The sequence below is a fragment of the Apostichopus japonicus genome, chromosome 16 (assembly GCF_037975245.1).
Source record: "Apostichopus japonicus isolate 1M-3 chromosome 16, ASM3797524v1, whole genome shotgun sequence".
In the NCBI taxonomy this organism is placed as follows: domain Eukaryota; kingdom Metazoa; phylum Echinodermata; class Holothuroidea; order Aspidochirotida; family Stichopodidae; genus Apostichopus; species Apostichopus japonicus.
Window position 1 is genome coordinate 17,543,836 of NC_092576.1, and position 22,563 is coordinate 17,566,398.

Below are 22,563 nucleotides of genomic sequence, written 5' to 3' on the forward strand. Positions count from 1 at the left end.
TTAATTAAACATAGGCTAAGGATTGGACCTAAACGTTAGGCTACATGTTCACCTGCACAAACGCAATGCGTTACATATCATGTAATAGTTAGTGTATAGGTTATCATAAGCCATGTTGTACTAGTACTAGTAGGCCTAGTAACACAATCGTCAATGTGTGGAGGTGATGGTAACGTTGGTTGTCCACAATTCCATAGCACTGGTAGTAAATAAAACAACCCGTTGATACGCCAGTGATACATGTAAAATGATACACTGACCAATTCCTACACCTAACATTAACAATAACCATGACTTGCGTAAATAAAGTTATTAAATTTCTACCTGAAAACCCTTCTGTCTTCTTGTAGCCTAACTTAAGAAGGCACTCTATGATGTACCGCACCGTTAAAATTAAAGCTAGGCCTAGGCCCGTACTATAGCTTAACGTTATCGTCCATGCTAAATTGCTGCAACGACTTTACCTTTATTTAAGTTGTTAGTTTGCTACTTTGTCTACTGTTTAATTTTGATATGCCAGTCGGCTGATTTCTAACAATAACGTCGTCTCCTTCTTTTAAATTTGAACGAAAACTCACTTGCATTTGGTTGATCAATATCTTTATGTGTTTCGTCGTACTCGGTATATACACGTTCTGTGGAGAGCGCGGGAAATGGGGCGCGCCAATCGGATGTTGTGAAACAGGCTTACACCGGTGTATGGAAAAAATCCATGCGAGCCTTACACACTTTTTACACATATTTGCGATTAAAACCTGGATAGTGGGGAAGATGCTCAGAACTCACTAACAACCTCTGAGCATGTAATTGACACCCCATTTGACTGTATTTTGATGAATCTAAAATCGGGGATATCCCCGTTTCGCGGAGTATCCCCGGTTGACGGGTGTGTATCCTAACGATTATCCCCGATAGGCGCCGTTCACGCACGCACACACACACACACACACATATATATATTTATATATATATATATATGTTGGAAAATCCAGAACAGTGAAAAAAACTTCCAGCCTCCACCGGGATTCGAACCCGGGCCTCCCGCTTTACAAACAGACACCCTAACCACTATGCTATGGACATTATATATTTACAACGCGGATTAGTGCAATTCAACGCCAAATAATAAATCAAATCAAGGAGAAATTAAGATTTGTTCTGTTAATGCTTAACCGTGTAAAATTATTTCTTCTTCATTAAACGTATAAGTAATCTAACGTGGACAATTTTTACTTCGTGTCATAAAGAAACATTTGTACGTGTCGTTATTAAATTGATATAACCCGGATCCTGTCTTTATTACGTCACGGCTGCAGTCTTCCATATCCACGTGCTACCGTATACATCTGACTCCAAAATTAAGTGTATTACTTTCAATTTGTCACATAAACATAACGACGTGTTCTAAATTCAGTAAGAAATGATTACTTTCGTTAACAAGAAATATTACCAACATTCCTTGTATAGTAACAACGCCACGGCATGGATTTAACTCATGACAGTTGTTTTTGGAAAGGGAGGGAGGGAAGAAGGAAGGAGAGGGACAGAAGAAGGAAAGGGGAAGAGCAGGGTCAAGGGTAGGGGTAACGAGATGGGAACTGGGGAGGGAAAGGTCATGGGAAGAGAGGAGGGAGGGAGGAAGACTATAGGAAGGAGAGGGATTGAATAAGGGCCTATTCCTTTGATAAAACACATAAAACAACTAAAACAACCACACCCATTATCGTGGCGACGATACACATTATCCAGCCGATGGTGATCGCTTGGTTAGCTAATCTACGGGCTTCTTCCGCAGCATGTCTTGCCGCGACCATATCACCGTAAGAGGCTCGAATGCGTGCCTGTTGAAGAACAGAAAAATGGCAATTTTAAGCCTGTTCTAGCTTGCTGGATTAAGACTCACTTCGGTCATCGTTACGTGGGAAACCGTTGATAGTTCATTGGCAGTGTGTACGTGTGCTTCAGACTAGGCCTGATCAAGATTATTATCCCTATACAAATCCCTATAGTCTCGACATGTAATGTAAAGGGAGATGAAATACTGTACTTCAACCCACATCAGATATGTGAGGATGGGTGTGTCATTTCGCTGGTTGGCGAGGGGAAAGTCATGAATAATTCATTATCTTTACAGAAATATCAAGTATGTACGCTTTTCACCGCTAGTGATCACAAAATAATGTTCGGTGCAAATTGGCATAAAGCTATGGACATATACATATGTTTCGTCATTCCACAAAGATAATACATGGGAGCGTTGAATTCCTTGCGCCGCTAGATCTGGGTCGTTTGTGACAGGGAAGAACTTATACGCAATGCACAGGCCCATTTATCATCATCTGAATTTGGTTAATATTTAGGACAAATAGTCGTAAATCAGCGGAGATCACCCGTAGAAGTGATAGAAGTGACCAAGTTATGATGTGGGAGAGCAGTTTGGTATCATTTTATGTACAAACTGTTAACTTGTGTGCCTTTATGTTTCCCAAGTTATTATTACCCTATCCTGGTTGCCCCACTTGGTCGGTTCATTTCATTTGATGTGATTCCTGAAAGCAAAAGTTAGTTGTGCCTTTTATTTGTCAGTCAGCAGTCAGTGCTCACTCAATACATTATCTAATGAATGAATGAGTGGATGAATGGATGAATAAATGAATACATGAAAGAATGAATGAATGGAATGAAAGAGTGAATGGATGAATGAATGAAGGATTGAATGGATGAATGATTGAATGAATGAATGAATTGATGAATTAATGAATGATTGATTGAATGGATGGTTGATTGAATGAATGAATAAATGAATGACGAATGAATGGGTGGATGGATGAATGAATGATTGAATGGATGAATCAATGAATGAATCAATGAATGATAAATGAATGCATGAACGAATGAATGGATGAATGAATGAATGAATGAATTGATGAATGAATGAAGGATTTGATAAATTAATTCAGAAATTCAGGAATTCATGTTATTTGATACCTCATCGGACTTCCGAATTGCCAAACTTCCAAGTAGCCGGCAGCACCATCGGCTACACATTGCTAACTCATGGTAGTCATTGAATTGCTCTGTGGACACTCTGGTCACCGTCTGGGGGTGTGGCGGCCTAGTGGGCCTACCCTGGACAAAAAAAAAATAATAGAGAACATTAACCCCGATCAGAGGCGGTGGAGTAGGGTTCAATTAAACCTGAGACGGAAAGGGAGGGGAACTTCGAAGGGCAGTAGGATATGTGACTGTGATTTTACGAAGCAACCCGCAAAGTCAGTTCAAAAGCGTCCCCGACAATCTTCCCAGCGACAAACAATCAAATGAATACAGTCGTTGTGAACCATTTTTTCTCTCTTTCTATAGTTTATAAAAAGGCTCAGTTCACACTTAAAAGTGCTTGTATGAACAATATACCTTTCTATTAGATGAAGGCTCGAAGTTTACAATATTCCATATGAGTGCTTCAAAAAGGGTGGAATGTAAACTTTGGAGTATTCACAAACCGTTTATAGAATATATTGTACCTTAAACTGGTTGAGAGGGTACGGGACACAACGAACGCGAATACGGAATGTAGGCTTAATGAATGTATGACACGTAACTGTATACACCCCCCCACACACATGTTTGTTTTACATTCAGACCGAAGACCCCATTGTATTTTCCATTGTTCAAATCCATGTACCCTAACCTTAATAATATTCCATACAATAGAATTCTTTTGAGGACGTGATGATTCTTTAGAAATCACAACCGAGGACCAGGAATTCTTTTGTTCAAGTCCTCGGTCAGAATACAAAACAAACGCACACGGTCATCAATCTTGAGGGATACAGTAGGAGAGAATTACTGATGCGCTGAGAAGGGAATACAAATGTGTGATCTTCCAGTTGATATTCATCGTTACTTACATTTGGCGTCATTTCGTTGGTCTGAAGATGCCCCTTCGAGTTTCCTTGACTGGGTCCTTCATCCATTGGGATGTAAAGAGGTTTAGCTAGTGAAGAGATGAAGATTAATATAGGCAGTGAAGTTTGACACTATCTCAAACTATATGATGCAAAGTTGCTTTTACATACCCTGTCAGTACAATGCTATTTCGTACCAAAGCATTTCAAAGTTTGATGCTATTTCAAACCGTATCCGCCCAAAGTTTGATGCTATTTCATCCTCTATCCGCTTAAAGTTTGATACTATTTCATACTCTATTCGCCCAAAGTCAGATGCTATTTCAAACCCTATCAGTACAAAATTTGAAGCTATTTTAATAGACACTGTATAGTAGTATTAGTTTTAAAGTGTGTGGGTGCGTACGGTAGGTATATGTGAGTGTGAGTGAGTGACGGGGATGGTAGCGTCTGGGACACTGCCCGCCTTTCTAACAAGCTTCTCATCATACTTGGAGACCACATTGGTTCATAATAGTGGTCGTTCCCTCCTTTACCAGTAATCAAATTTAATTTTGAGAAATGAGTGTAGTATACAAAGAAGAAAATATATCATGATATTACGAAATTCTCTTTGATTATCAGTGATTCAAATTAAATTTCGAGTGCAGATCTCAACTCTATTGCGAACGTCATTTCAATAGCTATAACCTACCAAAAGTATTTAACATGGATCATATATCGACAGTGTGTATCATTTTGGTTTGCAGTGCATTCGATCATCTCCACAAGAGCTGTCGCCAGCCTAAATGAAACGTTGATCTTCGAATATGCCAAGTACAGTTACAGTCAATCGAATAAGCCATAAATATCCCTGAGTCGAGTTCAGTCAGTGACGTTAGTAACCGGAACAATTTCAGTTTAGAAATGCAGTAGCCTATTTGCCACAAATCTTTTCATTTTGGAGAATCAACCTCATGGTACATCCGTGTTTGCAATCACAACCGCAAGGAGGAACCCGTTAGCCACATCACATCATTCGTACCATTAAAAATAAGATTAAAACGATTTATTCAAAGAGACAGAGCAAAGAAACTACTCACCAGACATTTCGACAATGAAGTGAATTCAGATACAAAGTTTTCCGACAATAGTTTGAGGCGGACGACACTTTTGCTATCACCTTACTGTAGCAACTCAGCCTTCACATTCAAGAACAAAAGGCCAATTGCCGACTATCAATTTGACTCATGTTGATTAATGTACAGACAACACCAGGAAGTTAAAAGCAAACTGTAACAGCAAGTTGCATTATGTTCTGCGTTTCAGTATTTTATGACCCACTGAAGAGTAAAGGTTGTTTGGATAAGTTTGGATAGGAAGGGCCTGTTTTTACTGGGAAAGAAAAACTCATGCAAGACTGAACAAGACAGTATACAAATTTTTACCTTATACGGAATACGGACATTTCAATGATGTTAAGGCAGGGAGTTTTTATGGAAACTTCCTGGTTAAGATCACATACACGATTGCTTACGTCTAGTTGTCTGATGATCGCCGCACACTGCAGGCGTGAAAACTCGAGTAACAGTATGCTGAAGTCTTGGAAAATCGGATTATTTTAATCCGTGTCGGATTATATATATATATATATATATATATATATATATTAAAAAAATTGAAAACACCACAGATTTTAATTTATACATCTATTTACCAAAATTAATACAAAAAGAACGACATGTTTCGAAAGTAGCGTAATACGTTTTAATGAGACCAATTTTGTAAGAATACGGAATGAAACTGACAAATTGGTTAGTAACCCTGAGTACGTGGGCTTATGATAAACGGAAGTGTTGCAATGACCAATGTTGCTGACAAGCACATCCAAAAAAGGTAGCGTACTGTCTTTTTGCTTCTCAATAGTGAATTTGATGTAAGGGTGCCGGGTATTGATAAATTGAAGGAAATCGATGGCTTCACCCTCATTTCGGAATAGACAGTAAATATCGTCAACATATCTGCGGTAGTGATAAGGTTTAGATGGGGCAGATGAATCATTCAGAAATTGTTTCTCCAAATGACCAATGAAGAGATTTGCCAACACCGGTGCTTATGATGAACCCATTGCCAAACCGTCCACTTGATCATAGTAATAACCATTGAATTAAAAATGCGTTTGTGAGGTATCAAACATGAATAGTTTCTGGAGATCCCGCCTTTCAATACCAATGCCTGGAATTTTATGCATGGTGGCATCGATTGCAATATCAACAGTTTCAGAAAGTGGAATGTTGGTAAATAAACTAACTACATCGTATGATACCATGTAATGATCAGATATGTCCATAGATGTATTTTCCTGGACAAAAGAGAAAGAATCCTGAGTTCAATAATCGAGATAAATGTTGGGTGATATAAGATCACTCAAAAACTTTGCCACATTATACTTATAAGTACCAATACTTGAAACAATAGGACGAAAAGTATGAAATGAATTGTTATTAGTACATTTGTGAATTTTAGGCAGTCCATAAATTCTGGCAGGATGAGATACTGTAGGGTAAATGTTCATGTAAGTGTCCTCCGGGAAAAACCCTGAGCCCTGGAGCTTTCTTAGAAATCTTTGTAGCTGTCCTTCTCTGCGTAGGGTTGGATCAATTTTTATTTTCTTGAACCTTGTTTCATCGTTGATTATTGAGCTAATTCCCTCGTTGTAAGCTTGACGATCTATAATAACAACTCCATTACCTATGTCAGGTTTTAGAATGGCGATGCTTGAATCACTTTTAAGTTTCTTCAAAATCTTGTACTTCTTCATATCAGTAGTCGAGGGCTTGAAGGTAAGCCAGATGTGTTTTGACGACTCCGGCGTCTGCAGGATCCTTGAGATTACTTTTTACGAATTTGTGGATGAGTTCAAAGCTGGTAAGAACATCAGATTTCTTAGGAAGGGTGGGTCGATCCCAAAACTGAGTCCATATTTTAGGACAATTTCTTCATCTTGGCTCAGTTGGTAAGAGGAGAAGTTCTTAATGATTTCGTGACTACGGAAAGTAAGTGTTGAATTTCTAGTAAAGCGTTTAAGCCTACTTTCCTGTCCGGCGATGAAATTGCGTGAAATTCGTTCCACATTAAAGTCGATTGCTTTCTTGAGAATACACCAATCGAGGCCAGTCACTTTTTGTCGGACATTTTGGATATCCTTTGCCAACTGATTGGCAAGAGTGGCTTTCTCCTTGCAAAGTTTGTTGAGTGCAATCTTTAAAGTCTCTTTCTGATTAAAAGGACGTCAACATTGTCCGCATGATGGATCGTGAAGCATAACAACTTCGGAAAAACGCCAAACTGGCGGCAGTTCCTGAGGAAATTAATGTCCAGTTCTGCTTTGCGGACTTTGATGCATAGTTTTACGGGCTTACGAAGCTGAGGAATGGATAGCAATCCAATATATTTTTGTGCAACATCGTGGATAATATTCCAAATGGTCTACCTAGCACAAAACTCGATATTAAAAAAATTGGAAACACCACAGACTTTAACTTATACATCTATTCACCAAAATTAATACAAAAAGAACGACATGTTCGAAAGTAGCGACTTTCATCATCAGGTTACAAACGCAAAATGAACGAGTAATACCAAACAAGTGTACACCAGCAATAACACACAAGGACAATTAAATTAACTCAACAAAGATAGCACTGGACAGTCAAGCTGTTTGTTGAGATTAGGTTTATCCCAATTGATAAGTAGGCTTTCTTTGATCCTAAGCTGGAGTTTAGTGGGAACTTAGTCGTTAATTTTGAATGAGTTGTTGTCACATAGCCGCTCACAGTTGGTAAATATATCTAAGTGATTGTAAATATGTGGATATATATATATATATATATATATATATATATATAATGTAACGAAAATCCATTTACTTATTTTCTAAAACTTACTCCTTATTTGTCAATTATGAGTCATATCTTAATTCTCTGGTTTTCTCTAATAATAATAATAATAATATATATATATATATATATATATATTTATACTAATTTGGTCTCAATACCGACATTCAGTCCCATATAACGATCCGTACAACATTGTATAAAAGACGTATACAAAAGAGATACAAATACGACCAAAATGGTCGGAACCAGGGCTACTACCGAAACCAACGATTCAGAACGGGAGCGAAAACTGATTCACAAGTCTCGAGATCAGATTCAGCTGAGCTGGTGAGCAGATGTCACGTGACCTGCAATACTTACGTCACTGTCCACTGTCATATGTGGCTAAAAACAGTGACTTGTAGTCTAAAGAATTAGAGGGCGACATACATGATTACCAACATCACACTATCCCCCTCTCACTCCTTAAATTGTCCCCAAGTTATGAGAACAGCGTAGTAAGGATCACTAATTTGACACATATTTAAAATCAGCATATACTAATACAATACATTAAACTGTATGAATACAAACTATAATAAAAACAAAGTATATCTAATAGTTCCTTTCGTGCATACGAGACCCTATACACTCAACAACATAAGGTCAGAACCTACTTTTGAGATAAAAACACATCTCATGTCGATCTGTACCGACTAAACGTATTGCTTTCCACGAGAGTTTACTATCCTCGTACCTTTCTACTTGCACCGTTTCAAAATATCTTTCCAAATAAAAAAACTATTCGATGGTGATGATACCGGAGATCTGTAAAAATATAAATGCCTTCTTCCTCCAGTAATTATTGTACTGCGCAGTGCGCACGCGCGCTACAATATTGGGAATACTAGCCCACTCCATTATCTACATGGTTGGCTGGTGTATGCCAGCTCAACATACACCCTTCATAGCATATCTCAAATTCACAGGTTTGCTACGAAGGCAAAAATCCAGACCAAGATTTGCAAAGAATTGTGGGGGCGAACAGTTAATTCTGCCATGTAAATAAAATAGATCTCCTTGAGTAGCACACTTCTTTAAAACAATTCGTAAATTCTCTAACATTTGAACGCATTTGAGTTAACAACATCTTGCAGAAAGTTGCAAGCAAGAAACGTGAATGGTATTTATCCGCAACGACCTTGCGTTATCAATACTAATTCAGCTCTTGCAACATAGGCACTTGTAACGTTATTATTGTACCTATATGGTTGGCCGTGTACGTTTATGGCATATAATGTGTTTTAATGATGACTATCCAGGGCCAGGAAATCGACCAAGCAGTTTTTACTAGGCCGTCGAGTTACATTTGTGCAATGTTATAGAGAAGACATGAACATTATATTCTTTAGATTAAAGGGCACAAGACCTTCGGTGTAAACTCGTAAAATATCGTCATCTAGCAGCGGGGTTATGTAGCGGCGTAATTTGACACCGCTACTGTTTCCGTCAACTGATAGCGCCCTCAATTACCCTTGTAGTATGGCTAATTCAAACTCACACCACTTCGACTTTCGACTTCGACCGCTCAACACGACGAGCTACCAATTACATTAATCGCCTACATTAATTGCATTATGATTACTTTCGATCGGATTATTCTCATTGAGTTGGGAAACGTTCCTATCCGACCGCCATCGTTTTATTTTATTGGAGCAACCGTCCTTTATTTCGTTACATAGACTTTTCATATTTTGTGAAGGATCTTAACATACTTTTAATTATGGATGGATCCTTTATTCCTATGAAGTTTTATCGCAACGGACAGACCCAGTGGACCGTAGTTATTATTTTTGCTGACGAACTGGTGAGTAATAGTTTCGTTTTAATTTGTTATCGCCAAATTGGTGACCCCAACGTTATCAGCCAGCATTAAAACTCTCCTTGAATTCCTATTTTGAGCCTTACTGTATTTCATTTTATATTGCCCTCGATTAGATAACTGATTTCTCATTTCGTTAGTTGGGGGAATTTGTCAATCTCGTAGTGCTCAATTATCTTATTCACGCTAAACTTTATACTTCTATCTACTGTTATTCGAGTTATTCACAATGGATAATCATGGTAACACCAACTTCCAAATTTAGAGTTGAAAATGGAGACAAGACTACATAGTACGTCCACGTGGAGGTGTATAAAGTCAAATATTCGTAACAGCTTTCTGTATTCGTGTGTAAATGCCCATTCATAGCGGCATATCATAACGCTTGTAGATTTTAGATTTTAATATTGTTTTTTTCATTGCGCATCATTTTCACCGGCACGGCCTTCGACTAAGATCATGTGTAGCATTGCGTTCCCTTTCGAGGGGAATCGTGATACATACTTGAAGAGGATCACACAGTCACATTCTCGATACATGGAGACTGGGGTTGAAAGCGAATCAGTCGTCTGGTGTTTCGTGCCCAGGTTCTTTCCTGGATGACCTTACTTAAGAAAAGTTTCATTTACTCTCAAACAGTCAGGGAGAATGATGTTGAAAGTAGGTCAGGTAAATTGTCTGGGTTGATTGGTTTTGTGTCCATCCAAGCTCTATCTTGGGAAGCTTTTCTTTAAAGAGTATCATATTTCCCCAAACCAAGGTGAGTGTCAGATTAACATCATCTGGGGCCCGAGGCTCAAAATCCCTCCCCTTCTCACTCCCCCACTGCCCTTCTCTACCTGGATATAAACGTTCACCGGCATAACCCGAAAATTGAATGTTAGATTGTCTTTTCTGTAAGTGTTCACACAGGCGCACATATCCGTAGTGTAAAATATGGCATTGTATATACTGATATATATAGTATGAATACAAAGGCCCTCTCTAATGTGCGCGACTCATAGCTGTACATGTCGAACTGTTATGAGAAGATGTTAAATACTTGGGTGTTTGACACTCCGTTTAACCTTATTGTAATTGCTGTGTGGAATTCATACTTACATGGAATACATCGTTCATAGTTCGCTACAAACGAAGTTGTTCTTTGTTTAAGTACCGTGAAGCTCGGAAACCACTACGGTATATGGTCAATGTAATTATCAACATTACAAAAGATCCAAGAAAAAGATTGGGTGGCTCCCCCCTCAAACCATAGTTTCTTAGTCTATTGATATTATATTGATATTACTTCACGTTTGCATCCTTTAGTTTGATGCAATAGGAGTCGGTCAGCCCAATGGCTTTCGTATATATATATATATATATATATATATATATATATATATATATATATATACATATACATATACATATATATATATATATATATATATATATATATATATATATATATATATATATATATATATATATATATATATATATATATATATATATATATATATGAATTGTTACTATTAGCCTGAGACTTATACGGGACAAAGTCAGATATATGGTAATTATTTCTTCAAATTAGGGAAATCAAAGAGAAAAAAATGCTTTTTTGGATAACGTTTCAAGTTTGATACCTTAGTTTTGTAGTAGATTGTATTTTCACAAAAGAGTTAAAGCTTGTTACAATTTTCTGATTTTTATTTGTGCTCTTCCAACATAAGTGTTTCATTTGAGTCTGCATTCAACGAATGTTAAAAAACAAACAAACAATATAGCTACATATGTTAGCACTGGTTAAATACGTTTTATTACATCAGCGGCCTGTTGGTCTAGTGGCATGATTCACGCTTAGGGTGCGAGAGGTCCCGGGTTCAATTCCCGGATAGGCCCTTGTTTTAATTTCCTATTTAATTTTTCAATTTAATATTGTTTGTTGGTAGTTCTTCTTGACGTAGCAAACGAAGTCGTTCTTCGTTTTCTAAGTATTTATTTCTTTTATGCGATTTTTTTTTTACAACAGTGCGACTTTTTCCACTTCTTATAAATATCATCTCAAGTTTAATCCTTTAGTTTGGTAATAGATTGCATTTTCACAAAAGGGTTGTTTAGCTTGTTTACTATTTTCTGATTTTATTTATGTTCTTCCAACACAAGTATTTCATTAGAGTCTGCATACAAAGGTTGTTATTAAATAGCAATTTAGCTATATATGTGTTTACACTGGTTGGAATAAGTTTTATTACATCAGCGGCCTGTTGGTCTAGTGGCATGATTCTCGCTTTGGGTGCGAGAGGTCCCGGGTTCGATTCCCGGATAGGCCCTTGTATAATTTCCTATTTTTTTCAATTCTCTATGGTTCAATTCATATCAATTCAATTCAATTCTATATAGTTCTTCATTAACATAACAAATGTAGTCGTTAATTCTTCGTTTTCAAAGTTATATATCTTTTACGCGAATTGTTCACAACAGGGCGACTTTTTCCACTGCTATTTTGGATAACGTCTCAAGTTTTATCATTTAGTTTCGTAGTAAATTGTATTTTCACAAACGGGTTTAACGGTGTTACTATTTTCTGATTATATTGATGTTAAATATTAGTAAAATATTCAAAAAGCATCTAACCAAAGACGTAATATCTAGTAATTAATAAGTCATCCATTCATTGGCACGATAACAAATTATTATTGTACATAATATTACCATATAGTATTCTTTGATTGTCGAATTATTCTATTTTATATTGATATGTAAACACTTTTCTTCTTTTCTTTATACAGGGAGTCTTCTACCTTGTTAAGCTGTTGTACGCTTTTTAGAAGACTTCATTCACACTGTAATTTAACACGTGAAAAACAAATAAATTAAATCAAATCAAATGTTCTTCAAACACAAACAATTCATTTGAGTCTGCATACAACGAATGTTAAAACATAACAATATAGCTGTATATGTTAGCACTGGTTGAATACGTGTTATTACATCAGCGGCCTGTTGGTCTAGTGGCATGATTCTTGCTTAGGGTGCGAGAGGTCCCGGGTTCGATTCCCGGATAGGCCCTTGTTTTAATTTTCTATTTTATTTTACGATATTATATGGTTTGTTTGTAGTTCTTCATTTAACGTAGCCTGAAGTCGTTCTTCGTTTTCTTAGTATTTTTTCTTTATGCGATTTTTTACAATAATGCGACTTCTTCCAATGCTCATAGATAACGTCTCAAATTTTATCCTTTAGTCTTGTAGTAGATTGTATTTTAACAAAAGAGTTCAAGCTTGTTTACTCTTTTCTGATTTTTATTTATGCTCTTCCAACATAAGTATTTCATTTGAGTCTGCATTCAACGAATGTAAAAAAACAACAACAATATAGCTACATATGTTAGCACTGGTTAAATACGTTTTATTACATCAGCGGCCTGTTGGTCTAGTGGCATGATTCTCGCTTAGGGTGCGAGAGGTCCCATTTTCAATTCCCGTATAGGCCCTTGTTTTAATTTCCTCTTTTATTTTTCAGTTTTATATTGTTTGTTGGTAGTTCTTCTTGACGTAACAAACGAAGTCGTTCTTCGTTTTCTAAGTATTATTTCTTTTTTTGCGATTTTTTTTTATAACAGTGCGTCTTTTTCCACTGCTTATAAATATCGTCTCGAGTTTAATCCTTTAGTTTGGTAATAGATTGCATTTTCACAAAAGGGTTAAAGCTGTTTTACTCTTTTCTGATTTTATTTATGTTCTTCCAACACAAGTATTTCATTAGAGTCTGCATACAAAGGATGTTATTAAATAGCAATTTAGCTATATATGTGTTTACACTGGTTGGAATAAGTTTTGTTACATCAGCGGCCTGTTGGTCTAGTGGCATGATTCTCGCTTTGGGTGCGAGAGGTCCCGGGTTCGATTCCCGGATAGGCCCTTGTATAATTTCCTATTTTTTCAATTCTATATGGTTCAATTCATATCAATTCAATTCAATTCTATATAGCTCTTCATTAACATAACAAATGTAGTCGTTAATTCTTCGTTTTCAAAGTTATATATCTTTTACGCGAATTGTTCACAACAGGGCGACTTTTTTCCACTGCTATTTTGGATAACGTCTCAAGTTTTATCATTTAGCTTCGTAGTAGATTGTATTTTCACAAACGGGTTTAACGGTGTTACTATTTTCTGATTATATTGATGTTATATATTAGTAAAATATTCAAAAAGCATCTAACCAAAGACGTAATATCTAGTTATTAATAAGTCATCCATTCATTGGCACGATAACAAATTATTATTGTACATAATATTACCATATAGTATTCTTTGATTGTCGAATTATTCTATTTTATATTGATATGTAAACACTTTTCTTCTTTTCTTTATACAGGGAGTCTTCTACCTTGTTAAGCTGTTGTACGCTGTTTAGAAGACTTCCTTCACACTGTAAATTAACACGTGAAAAACAAATAAATTAAATCAAATCAAATGTTCTTCAAACACAAACAATTCATTTGAGTCTGCATACAACGAATGTTAAAACATAACAATATAGCTATATATGTTAGCACTGGTTAAATACGTGTTATTACACCAGCGGCCTGTTGGTCTAGTGGCATGATTCTCGCTTAGGGTGCGAGAGGTCCCGGGTTCGATTCCCGGATAGGCCCTTATTTTAATTTTCTATTTAATTTTACGATATTATATGGTTTGTTTGTAGTTCTTCATTAACGTAGCCTGAAGTCGTTCTTCGTTTTCTTAGTATTCTTTCTTTTATACGATTTTTTTTTTACAATAATGCGACTTCTTCCGATGCTTATAGAAAACGTCTCAAATTTTATCCTTTAGTTTTGTAGTAGATTGTATTTTAACAAACGGGAGGAAGGTTGTTTACTATTTTCTGATTTTTATTTATGTTCTTCCAACATAAGTATTTCATTTGAATCTGCATACAACGAATGTAATAAAAAAAAGATATGTGTGTTAGCACTGCTTGGAATACGTTTTATTACATCAGCGGCCTGTTGGTCTAGTGGCATGATTCTCGCTTAGGGTGAGAGAGGTCCCCGGTTCAATTCCTGGATAGGCCCTTGTTTTAATTTCCTATTTTATTTTCAATTTTATATTGTTTGTTGGTAGTTCTTCTTGAACGTAGCAAACGAAGTCGTTCTTGGCTTCCTAACTTTTTTCTTTTATTCGATTCTTCCATCTTCCATTATATATAATGCCAACAGGTACAATCACTGCCTCCGAAGTACGACACCGTCGTAAGAGAGCGCAAAGGATGTACTGGCATGAGATTACTGGGTGTCTTCCTGTTCCTTCTTGTCATCGTGGGAATTGCAGTCGGTATTACGTACGGAGTTCGATGGGAAGAGGTGAGAATCTCCCAGAAAAGAGTATCTTTCGGCGGGTGGCCGAAGTTTATTGTAGTGCCATACATTTTCTTGTGCTTAACTCAGAGGTGGATCAAGGGAGTGGGGCCCAGGGGGCCATTTTGCCCCTCTTCGAAACTTCTTATTCCCCCGTTTTTTTTTTTTTTTACTAAACATGAGATGCAAACATAGTTTTGTCCCACAACAAGGTGTATGAGATAGTTAAGACGTTTTGCTCCGACAAATCTCACTTTTACCGATGGTTTCTTGTCCGCGCTATTTCGATAGTCATTCCGGAATATATGCAATGATTAAAGGGACTGTCTACTCAACGTTTACTTATCTTTCTATATACGTAGTGATTTCGCTGGTTACCACGGTAACAGAGCAATACACAAGAACCCGCACACATGCAAGCAGTGTAGTCTAGACGTTGGATATATCTTGACGTCGTTCTTTGCCTTAATTTGGTTGTTCGAACGACTCCAAATGACGGCCCGGGGTTGCAGAGAAGAAAAGGACGACATTTGAAGACAAAGTAAACATAACGTGATTAGGGTTATTGATATTTTGCATTATCTGAAGTTGTCTGTCTGCATGTGTGTCTGTCTGTGAAGTTAGCCTATGCATAGTCTGCAACGAATACCTAGTCTAGGCCTATCAGTATATGCCTTACTTTTGACTTCAGTTCTATTCTAAACGAGAACATTGTTACATCATGGAAATGAACCTATTGGCAACTGAGGCATTTTGACGGTTCTATTGACAAGTTGTGCGAAATATTGCAATGACCTACTGTGTTTACGCGAAACAAAATACCAAATAGAAAAAAAAACCTCGTCCCCCCACCTCCCCCCCAAACCCCCCCCCAGACAAACAAACAAAGCGAAAGAAACTTAAAACACCATGCATAGACATGCATAAATGAACAACAACCCAAAAAATAAATAATAATAATGACAAAATAAAATAGTGCTTCGGCGGGGAATCGAACCTAGGCAGACATGAGCCTAAATTTAATCTTAAATAAATTGTGATTACTTAGCGAGAAAAAGATGAATGAAAAAGGCAATAATTAATTTGAATTATTGTATTATAAAATTGAAGACAGGAAGCTAAATTTAACAAGAGATTACGCCTCATTACGCATTCGTGAAAAAAATGAAAACAAAAGTAAACCAAAAGCACACACACACACACGCACACATATACATATATTTATAAAAATATATATATATATTTATATAAATATATATATATATTTATATAAATAGATATAAGGATTTACCGTGTAAAATTATTTCTACTTCATTAAACGTATAAGTAATCTAACGTGGACAATTTTTACTTCGTGTCATAAAGAAACATTTGTACGTGTCGTTATTAAATTGATATAACCCGGATCCTGTCTTTATTACGTCACGGCTGCAGTCTTCCATATCCAGGTGCTACCGTATACATCTGACTCCAAAATTAAGTGTATTATTTTCAATTTGTCACATAAACATAACGACGTGTTCTAAATTCAGCAAGAAATTATTACTTTCGTTAACAAGAAATATTACCAACATTCTTTATAGTAAAAGCGCCACGGCATGGATTTAACTCATGACAGTTGTTTTTGCACGGGATCCTAGGGCTGATGGGACATGGAAAGGGAGGGAGGGAAGAAGGAAGGAGAAGGGCAGGGACAAGGGCAGGGACAAGGGTAGGTAGGGAGCTGGTGAGCTAGGGATCTGGGGAGGGAATGGCCACGGGCAGTGGCGGCGGAACCGGGGGGGGGGGGGTTGGGTGGGGGGCTCAGCCCCCAATGAAAAAGTTGAGGGGGCAAATGCATGATACGCCCCCCAATATTTACCAAGGCTCCGAAACGTGCATCTGCCCATTTTTCAATGCATACTTGTCGTTCTGTCCGATGCACACGTATACTCTATAGGTGTAATAATTTTAGTAAATCCCGGGGGACCCTCGGCCCGTCCCCTGGCTATAGACCTTTGCGAGTACACTACGAGTAATAGCTACTCTCTTAAAACATCATCGAATATACAAATTACAATGTTTTTTACAGATTTTTACGTGCAATCTGAGAAATTGCAGGCTTGAGACTCATATTTTAGGGCTAGGTATTCGCAGCATAAAACACTCGGGAAGTGCCGTTTCCGGCCATCTGGGGGTTTGAAAAACCCAAAATTTTCTCGTACGCTCCGATGGTGGCGCTTCGCTTAGATAGTCTCCCGCATTAGCACCCCTCCCCCCAATAATTTCCCCGTTCCGCCGCGCCTGGTTATGGGAAGAGAGGAGGGAGGGAGGAATACAGGGAGGAAGGAGAGGGATGAATAAGGGCTTAATCCTATAATAAAACATTTACAAGACCTACAACCATTATAGTGGCAACGATAGATATTATCCAGCCGACGACGATGGCTTGGTTAGCTAATCTACGGGCCTCTTCCGCAGCATGTCTTGCCGCCACCATTTCACCGTAAGAGGCTCGAATGCTTGCCTGTTCAAGGAAAAGAAAAATGGCAAGTTTAAGCTTGTTCTAGCTTGCCGGATTAGGACTCACTTCGGTCATCGTCACGTGGTAAATCGTTGATATTTCATTGGCATTGAAAGTTCACGTGTGCTTCAGACTACGCCTGATCAAGATTGTTATCCCTATACATATCACTATAGTCTCGACATGTAAAGGGATATACTGTGCTTTAACCCACTTCAGATATGTGAGGATTGGTGTGTCAGTGCCCTAGTTGGTGAGGGGAAAGTCATGAATAATTCATTATCTTACAGAAATATCAAGTATGTACGCTTTTTGGTTTCGATGAAATCGTAACCTATGCATTAATGCAGGCGGAGACTGTGTGCGTGTGTGTGTGTGACGCCTGGCTTGTAAACACGGTATCTCAAGTAGGGAAGCTTGGACCAATATAATATTTGCTGTACATGAGTACCACATTGAGTAGATGTGCCCTATTGGTTTTTGGTGCCCGTGAATGTCACCAAAGGTCAGTTAGAGGCCAAAAACCAAAATATTAAAACAAGCAATAACTCCCATTGACAGGGTACGATATGGTTGATATTTTGGGACTAGTTGTGAATGGGGTCAGGGATAATTTCAAAACATAACGGTCGTGTGATTCAAGGTCAACAAAGGTCAATCAGGGGTCAAAAACTAGTATTTTTGCAATAACTTGAGAACCAAATGTCCGTCAAGGTTGGGAGTTACGCTATTGTAATCCAGGAGTCGACACTCATCTAGGTGACCTTTGACCTCAGGTTGACCTCTGATGACCTTTATCAGTTATTTTGGGTTATTTGAATTTTCGTGGCTATAATCGGATCTCAAAGGTACCTTCTGATCAAAATGGTCCATAGTTGACCCCTGTGCGACCTTCGTGTGCGAAGTAGAATGGTCGCACAGGCTTGTCATGTTGCTTTTTGGAATCAGCGTGTCAAACTGCATCGACCGCGAGGTCAAATGGTCAAAGGTCAAATTTTGAAAAATATGCTCATTTTAGGAGATACGGGGCAAAACAAATCAAAACCAAAAAAAGTTTGTCAATATGTTGCTATATGATAGAGCTCTTTGTGCTATATATAGGAAACCAACTCCCGCTTCAATCGGACACCCAGTTCTCAAGTTATGAGGGGCCAAATTGGTTTTGATACCTTTCTAGTAATAACATTATGTGTGTACATTGTAGGCCAATCAAATTTTACGACAGAGTGCACCTCATCAAGAGAAACATTTTTGATAAAACTCTCAGGTCATCCAAGGTCATTGAAGGTTGATTATGTGCAAAAAACTGTCAGTTTATGCTAATTTTTGCAACAACTTCTAGTCACTAAGTCTGACATGACTGGTATATTAGGACAAGTTGTGAATGAAGTAAGGGCACATTTTCTAAAATAACCGCGATGTGATCCAAGGTCACCAAAGGTCAATTATGGGTCAAAATGTGTTTTTTATTCTCAATAACTTGTGAAACTACCACTGACAGGGTCCGACATGGTTGATATTTCGTGACTAGTTGTGAATGGGTAAGGGATCGTTTCCAAACATAACGGTAATATCATCCAAAGTGAACAAAGGTCAATTAGGGGTCAAAAACTAGTATTTTTGCAACAACTTGAGAACCGAATGTTGATCAAGCTCAGAATTTTGGGACAGAGTGCACAATATCAAAGGGAACATTTTTGATAAAAACCATTAGGTCATCCAAGGTCATTCAAGGTTGATTATGTGCAAAAAACTGCCAAATTATGCTACGTTTTGCAACAACATCTAGTCACGAAGTTTGACATGGCTGATATATTGGGACAAGTTGTGAGTGGAGTAGGGACACATTTTCAAATATAACTGTAATGTAATCCAAGGTCAACAATTATGGGTCAAAATGTTTTTTTTTTTGGCAGTATATAGTGAAACTACCATTGACAGGGTCCAAGATGGTTAATATTTGTGGACTACTTGTGAATGGGGTAAGGGATCGTTTCAAAACATAACAGTCATGCGATCCAAGGTGAACAAAGGTCAATTAGGGGTCAAAAACTAATATTTTTGCAATAAGTTGAGAACCAAATGACAATCAAGGTTGGGAGTTACGCTATTGTAATACAATAGTCGACCTGCATTTGGGTGACCTTTGACCTCAGGCTGACCTCCAGTGACCTGTATAAGCTTCTTTCATGTTGATTCTTTGAAGTTTCGTGGTCATATTCTAATCTTAATTGTCCATAAGTGGACTCCTCTGCAACCTTAATGTGAGAAGTTATTGGAAATTTGCTTTGGTTTTGTAATGCTTGGTGTGTGGATTCATTACATTGAGTACCAGAACCCTATTGTTTTTGATGAAGGTGTGTATAACCACGTACAGTAGACTGACCTGTGTAAGCATGCCATTGTGTTATTGTAACAGCTAGTTCTGGTTATACTAACAAGCAAAAGTCTAGTGCACTGAAGTCATCGAAACCTCAATACATTTTGCATTCTGGTTACCGCTTGTGACCACAAAATAATGTTCGGTGCAAATAGGCATAAAGCTATGGACATATACATATGTGACGTCATTCCACAAAGATAATACATGGGAGCGTTGAATTACTTGCGCCGCTAGATCTAGGTTGTTTGTGACAGGGAAGAACTTATACGCAATGTACAGGCCCATTTATCATCATCTGAATTTGGTTAATATTTAGGACAAATAGTCGTAAATCAGCCGAGATCAACCTTAGAAGTGATAGAATTGACCAAGTTATGATGTGGGAGAGGTATCATTTTGGTATCATTTTATGTACAAAGTGTTAACTTGTGTGTCTTTATGTTTCCCAAGTCATTATTACCCTATCCTGGTTGCCCCACTTGGTCGGTTCATTTCATTTGATGTGATTCCTGAAAGCACACGTTAGTTGTGCCTTTTAATTGTCAGTCAGCTGTCAGTGCTCAATACATTATCTAATGGAATGAATGAATGGATGAATGGTTGAATGGATGAATAAATGAATACATGTATACATGAATGGATGAATGAATGAATGAATATATGAATACTTGAATGGAAGAATGAATGAACAAATGAATGAATGAATAAATAAATGAATGGAATGAAGGATTGAATGGATGAATGATTGAATTCATGAATTCATTAATTGATGAATGAATGAATGAATGGTTGAATGGATGAATAAATGAATACATGAATAGATGGATGATTGAATGAATGAATAAATAAATGACGAATGAATGGGTGGATGGATGAATGAATGATTGAATGGATGGATGAATCAATGAATGATAAATGATTGCATGAACGAATGAATGGATGAATCAATGAATGATAAATGAATGCATGAACGAATGAATGGATGAATGAATGAAGGAATTGATGAATTAATTCAGGAATGAAGGAATTCATGTTATTTGATACCTCATTGGACTTCCGAACTGCCGAACTTCCAAGTGGCCAGAAGCACCATAGGCTACACATTGCTAACTCATGGTAGTCATCGAATTGCTCTGTGGACACTCTGGTCACCGTCTGGTTGTGTGGTGGTCTAGTGGGCCTGCCCTGTAAAATAAACATAGAAAACATTAACCCCAATCAGAGACGGTGGAGTAGGGTTCAATTAAACCTGAGAGGGAATGGGAGGGAAAACTTCGAAGGGCAGTAGGACATGTGACTGTGATTTTACGGAGCAACCCGCAAAGCCAGTTCAAAATCGTCCAGTGAAAATCCCCCACTCTCCCCAACGACAAACAATTGAATGAACACAGTCGTTGTGAACGATTTTTTTCTTTCTTTCTATAGTTTATGAAAAAGTTCAGTTCACACTTCAAAGTGCTAGTATGAACAATATACCTTTCTATTAGATAAAGGCTCGAAGAGTACAATATTCTATATGAGTGCTTCGAAAAGGTTAGAGTAAACTTTGGAGTGTTCACAAACCGTTTATAGAAGGCAGGTATGAAGGCCTAATGAATATATGACACGAAACCGTATGCACACAAACACACATGTTTGTTTTACATTCAGACCGAGGACCCCATTGTATTTTCCATTGTTCAAATCCACGTACCCTAACCTTAACAATATTCCATACAATAGAGTTCTTCGGAGGACGTGATGATTCTTTAGAAATCACAACTGGGACCTGGATTCTTTTATTCAAGTCCTCGGTCAGAATACAAAACAAACGCACACGGTTATCAATCTTGAGGGATACAGTAGGAGAGAAATTTCTGATGCGCTGATAAGGGAATAAATATGTGTGATCTTCCAGTTGATACCGTATTCATCGTTACTTACATTTGGAGTCATTTCGTTGGTCTGAAGATGCCCCGTCGAGTTTCCTTGACTGGGTCCTTCATCCATTGGGATGTAGAGAGGTTCAGCTAGTGAAGAGATGAAGTTTGACACTATTTCAAACCCTATCGATGCAAAGTTTGTGCTTTTACATAGTTACCCTGTCATCTCAGTATAATGCTAATTCGTACCAAAGCATTTCAAAGTTTTATGCTATTCCGTACCAAAGCATTTCAAAGTTTGATGCTATTTCAAACCGTATCCGCCCAAAGTTTGATGCTATTTCATCCTCTATCCGCCCAAAGTTTGATACTATTCATAATCTCTCCGCCCAAAGTTTGATGCTATTTCAAACCCTATCAGTACAAAATTTGATGCTATTTGTATAGACACTGTATACTAATATTAGTTTTAAAGTGTGCGGGTGCGTACGGTAGGTATATGTTAGTGTGAGTGAGTGACGGGGATGGTAGCGTCTGGGACACTGTCCGCCTTTCTAACAAGCTTCTCATCATACTTGGAGACTGCATTAGGATACTAGTGGTCGCTAACTCCCTTACCAGTAATCAAATTTAATTTTGAGAAATGAGTGTAGTTTACAAAGAAGAAAAGATATCATGTTATTACGCAGTTCTCTTTGATTATCAGTGATTCAAGTTAAATTTCGAGTGCAGATCTCAGCACTTTTGCGAACGTCATTTCAATAGCTATAACCTACTACCAGTATTTAACATGGATCATATATCGACAGTGTGTATCA

The 22,563-nt window shown here is 37.6% G+C and overlaps 3 protein-coding genes and 5 non-coding genes across 9 annotated transcripts in view; 6 read left to right on the top strand and 2 right to left on the bottom strand.

The window, feature by feature from the left end:
• Positions 1 to 22,563, bottom strand: part of LOC139983547 (uncharacterized) — a 52,502-nt gene that overhangs the window by 29,453 nt on the left and 486 nt on the right. The window contains exons 2-4 of one of the 2 annotated variants that reach the window (XM_071997179.1): positions 21,807 to 21,892; positions 20,928 to 21,068; positions 15,945 to 17,503 (exon numbers count right to left, since the gene is read on the bottom strand). The exons of the other annotated variant lie outside the window; for it this stretch is intronic. Of the exons in view, the coding sequence (XP_071853280.1) occupies positions 17,351 to 17,503; positions 20,928 to 21,068; positions 21,807 to 21,892 (380 nt within the window). The 3' untranslated portion in view covers positions 15,945 to 17,350. Of the gene's footprint in view, positions 1 to 15,944; positions 17,504 to 20,927; positions 21,069 to 21,806; positions 21,893 to 22,563 lie in introns of those variants that run through there. 2 annotated transcript variants of the gene reach the window in all.
• LOC139983548 (uncharacterized) lies at positions 1,637 to 5,147 on the bottom strand. The gene is made up of 4 exons (XM_071997180.1): positions 4,991 to 5,147; positions 3,912 to 3,997; positions 2,989 to 3,129; positions 1,637 to 1,841 (listed from the first exon to the last, which is right to left on the bottom strand). The coding sequence occupies exons 1-4, from the start codon at positions 4,995 to 4,997 to the stop codon at positions 1,674 to 1,676; spliced, it is 402 nt and encodes a 133-aa protein (XP_071853281.1). The 5' UTR covers positions 4,998 to 5,147; the 3' UTR covers positions 1,637 to 1,673.
• The window catches only part of LOC139983536 (uncharacterized), a 124,279-nt gene continuing 111,663 nt past the window's right edge, over positions 9,948 to 22,563 (top strand). Inside the window, exon 1 of the mRNA XM_071997156.1 lies at positions 9,948 to 9,958. The gene's annotated coding sequence lies outside the window, so the exon portion shown is untranslated. The remainder of the gene's footprint in view (positions 9,959 to 22,563) is intronic.
• On the top strand, positions 11,463 to 11,534 carry Trnap-agg (transfer RNA proline (anticodon AGG)). The gene has a single exon. It is a non-coding gene; the product is annotated as a tRNA-Pro (tRNA).
• On the top strand, positions 11,894 to 11,965 carry Trnap-ugg (transfer RNA proline (anticodon UGG)). Its single transcript has one exon. It is a non-coding gene; the product is annotated as a tRNA-Pro (tRNA).
• Trnap-agg (transfer RNA proline (anticodon AGG)) lies at positions 12,633 to 12,704 on the top strand. The gene has a single exon. It is a non-coding gene; the product is annotated as a tRNA-Pro (tRNA).
• On the top strand, positions 13,485 to 13,556 carry Trnap-ugg (transfer RNA proline (anticodon UGG)). Its single transcript has one exon. It is a non-coding gene; the product is annotated as a tRNA-Pro (tRNA).
• On the top strand, positions 14,224 to 14,295 carry Trnap-agg (transfer RNA proline (anticodon AGG)). Its single transcript has one exon. It is a non-coding gene; the product is annotated as a tRNA-Pro (tRNA).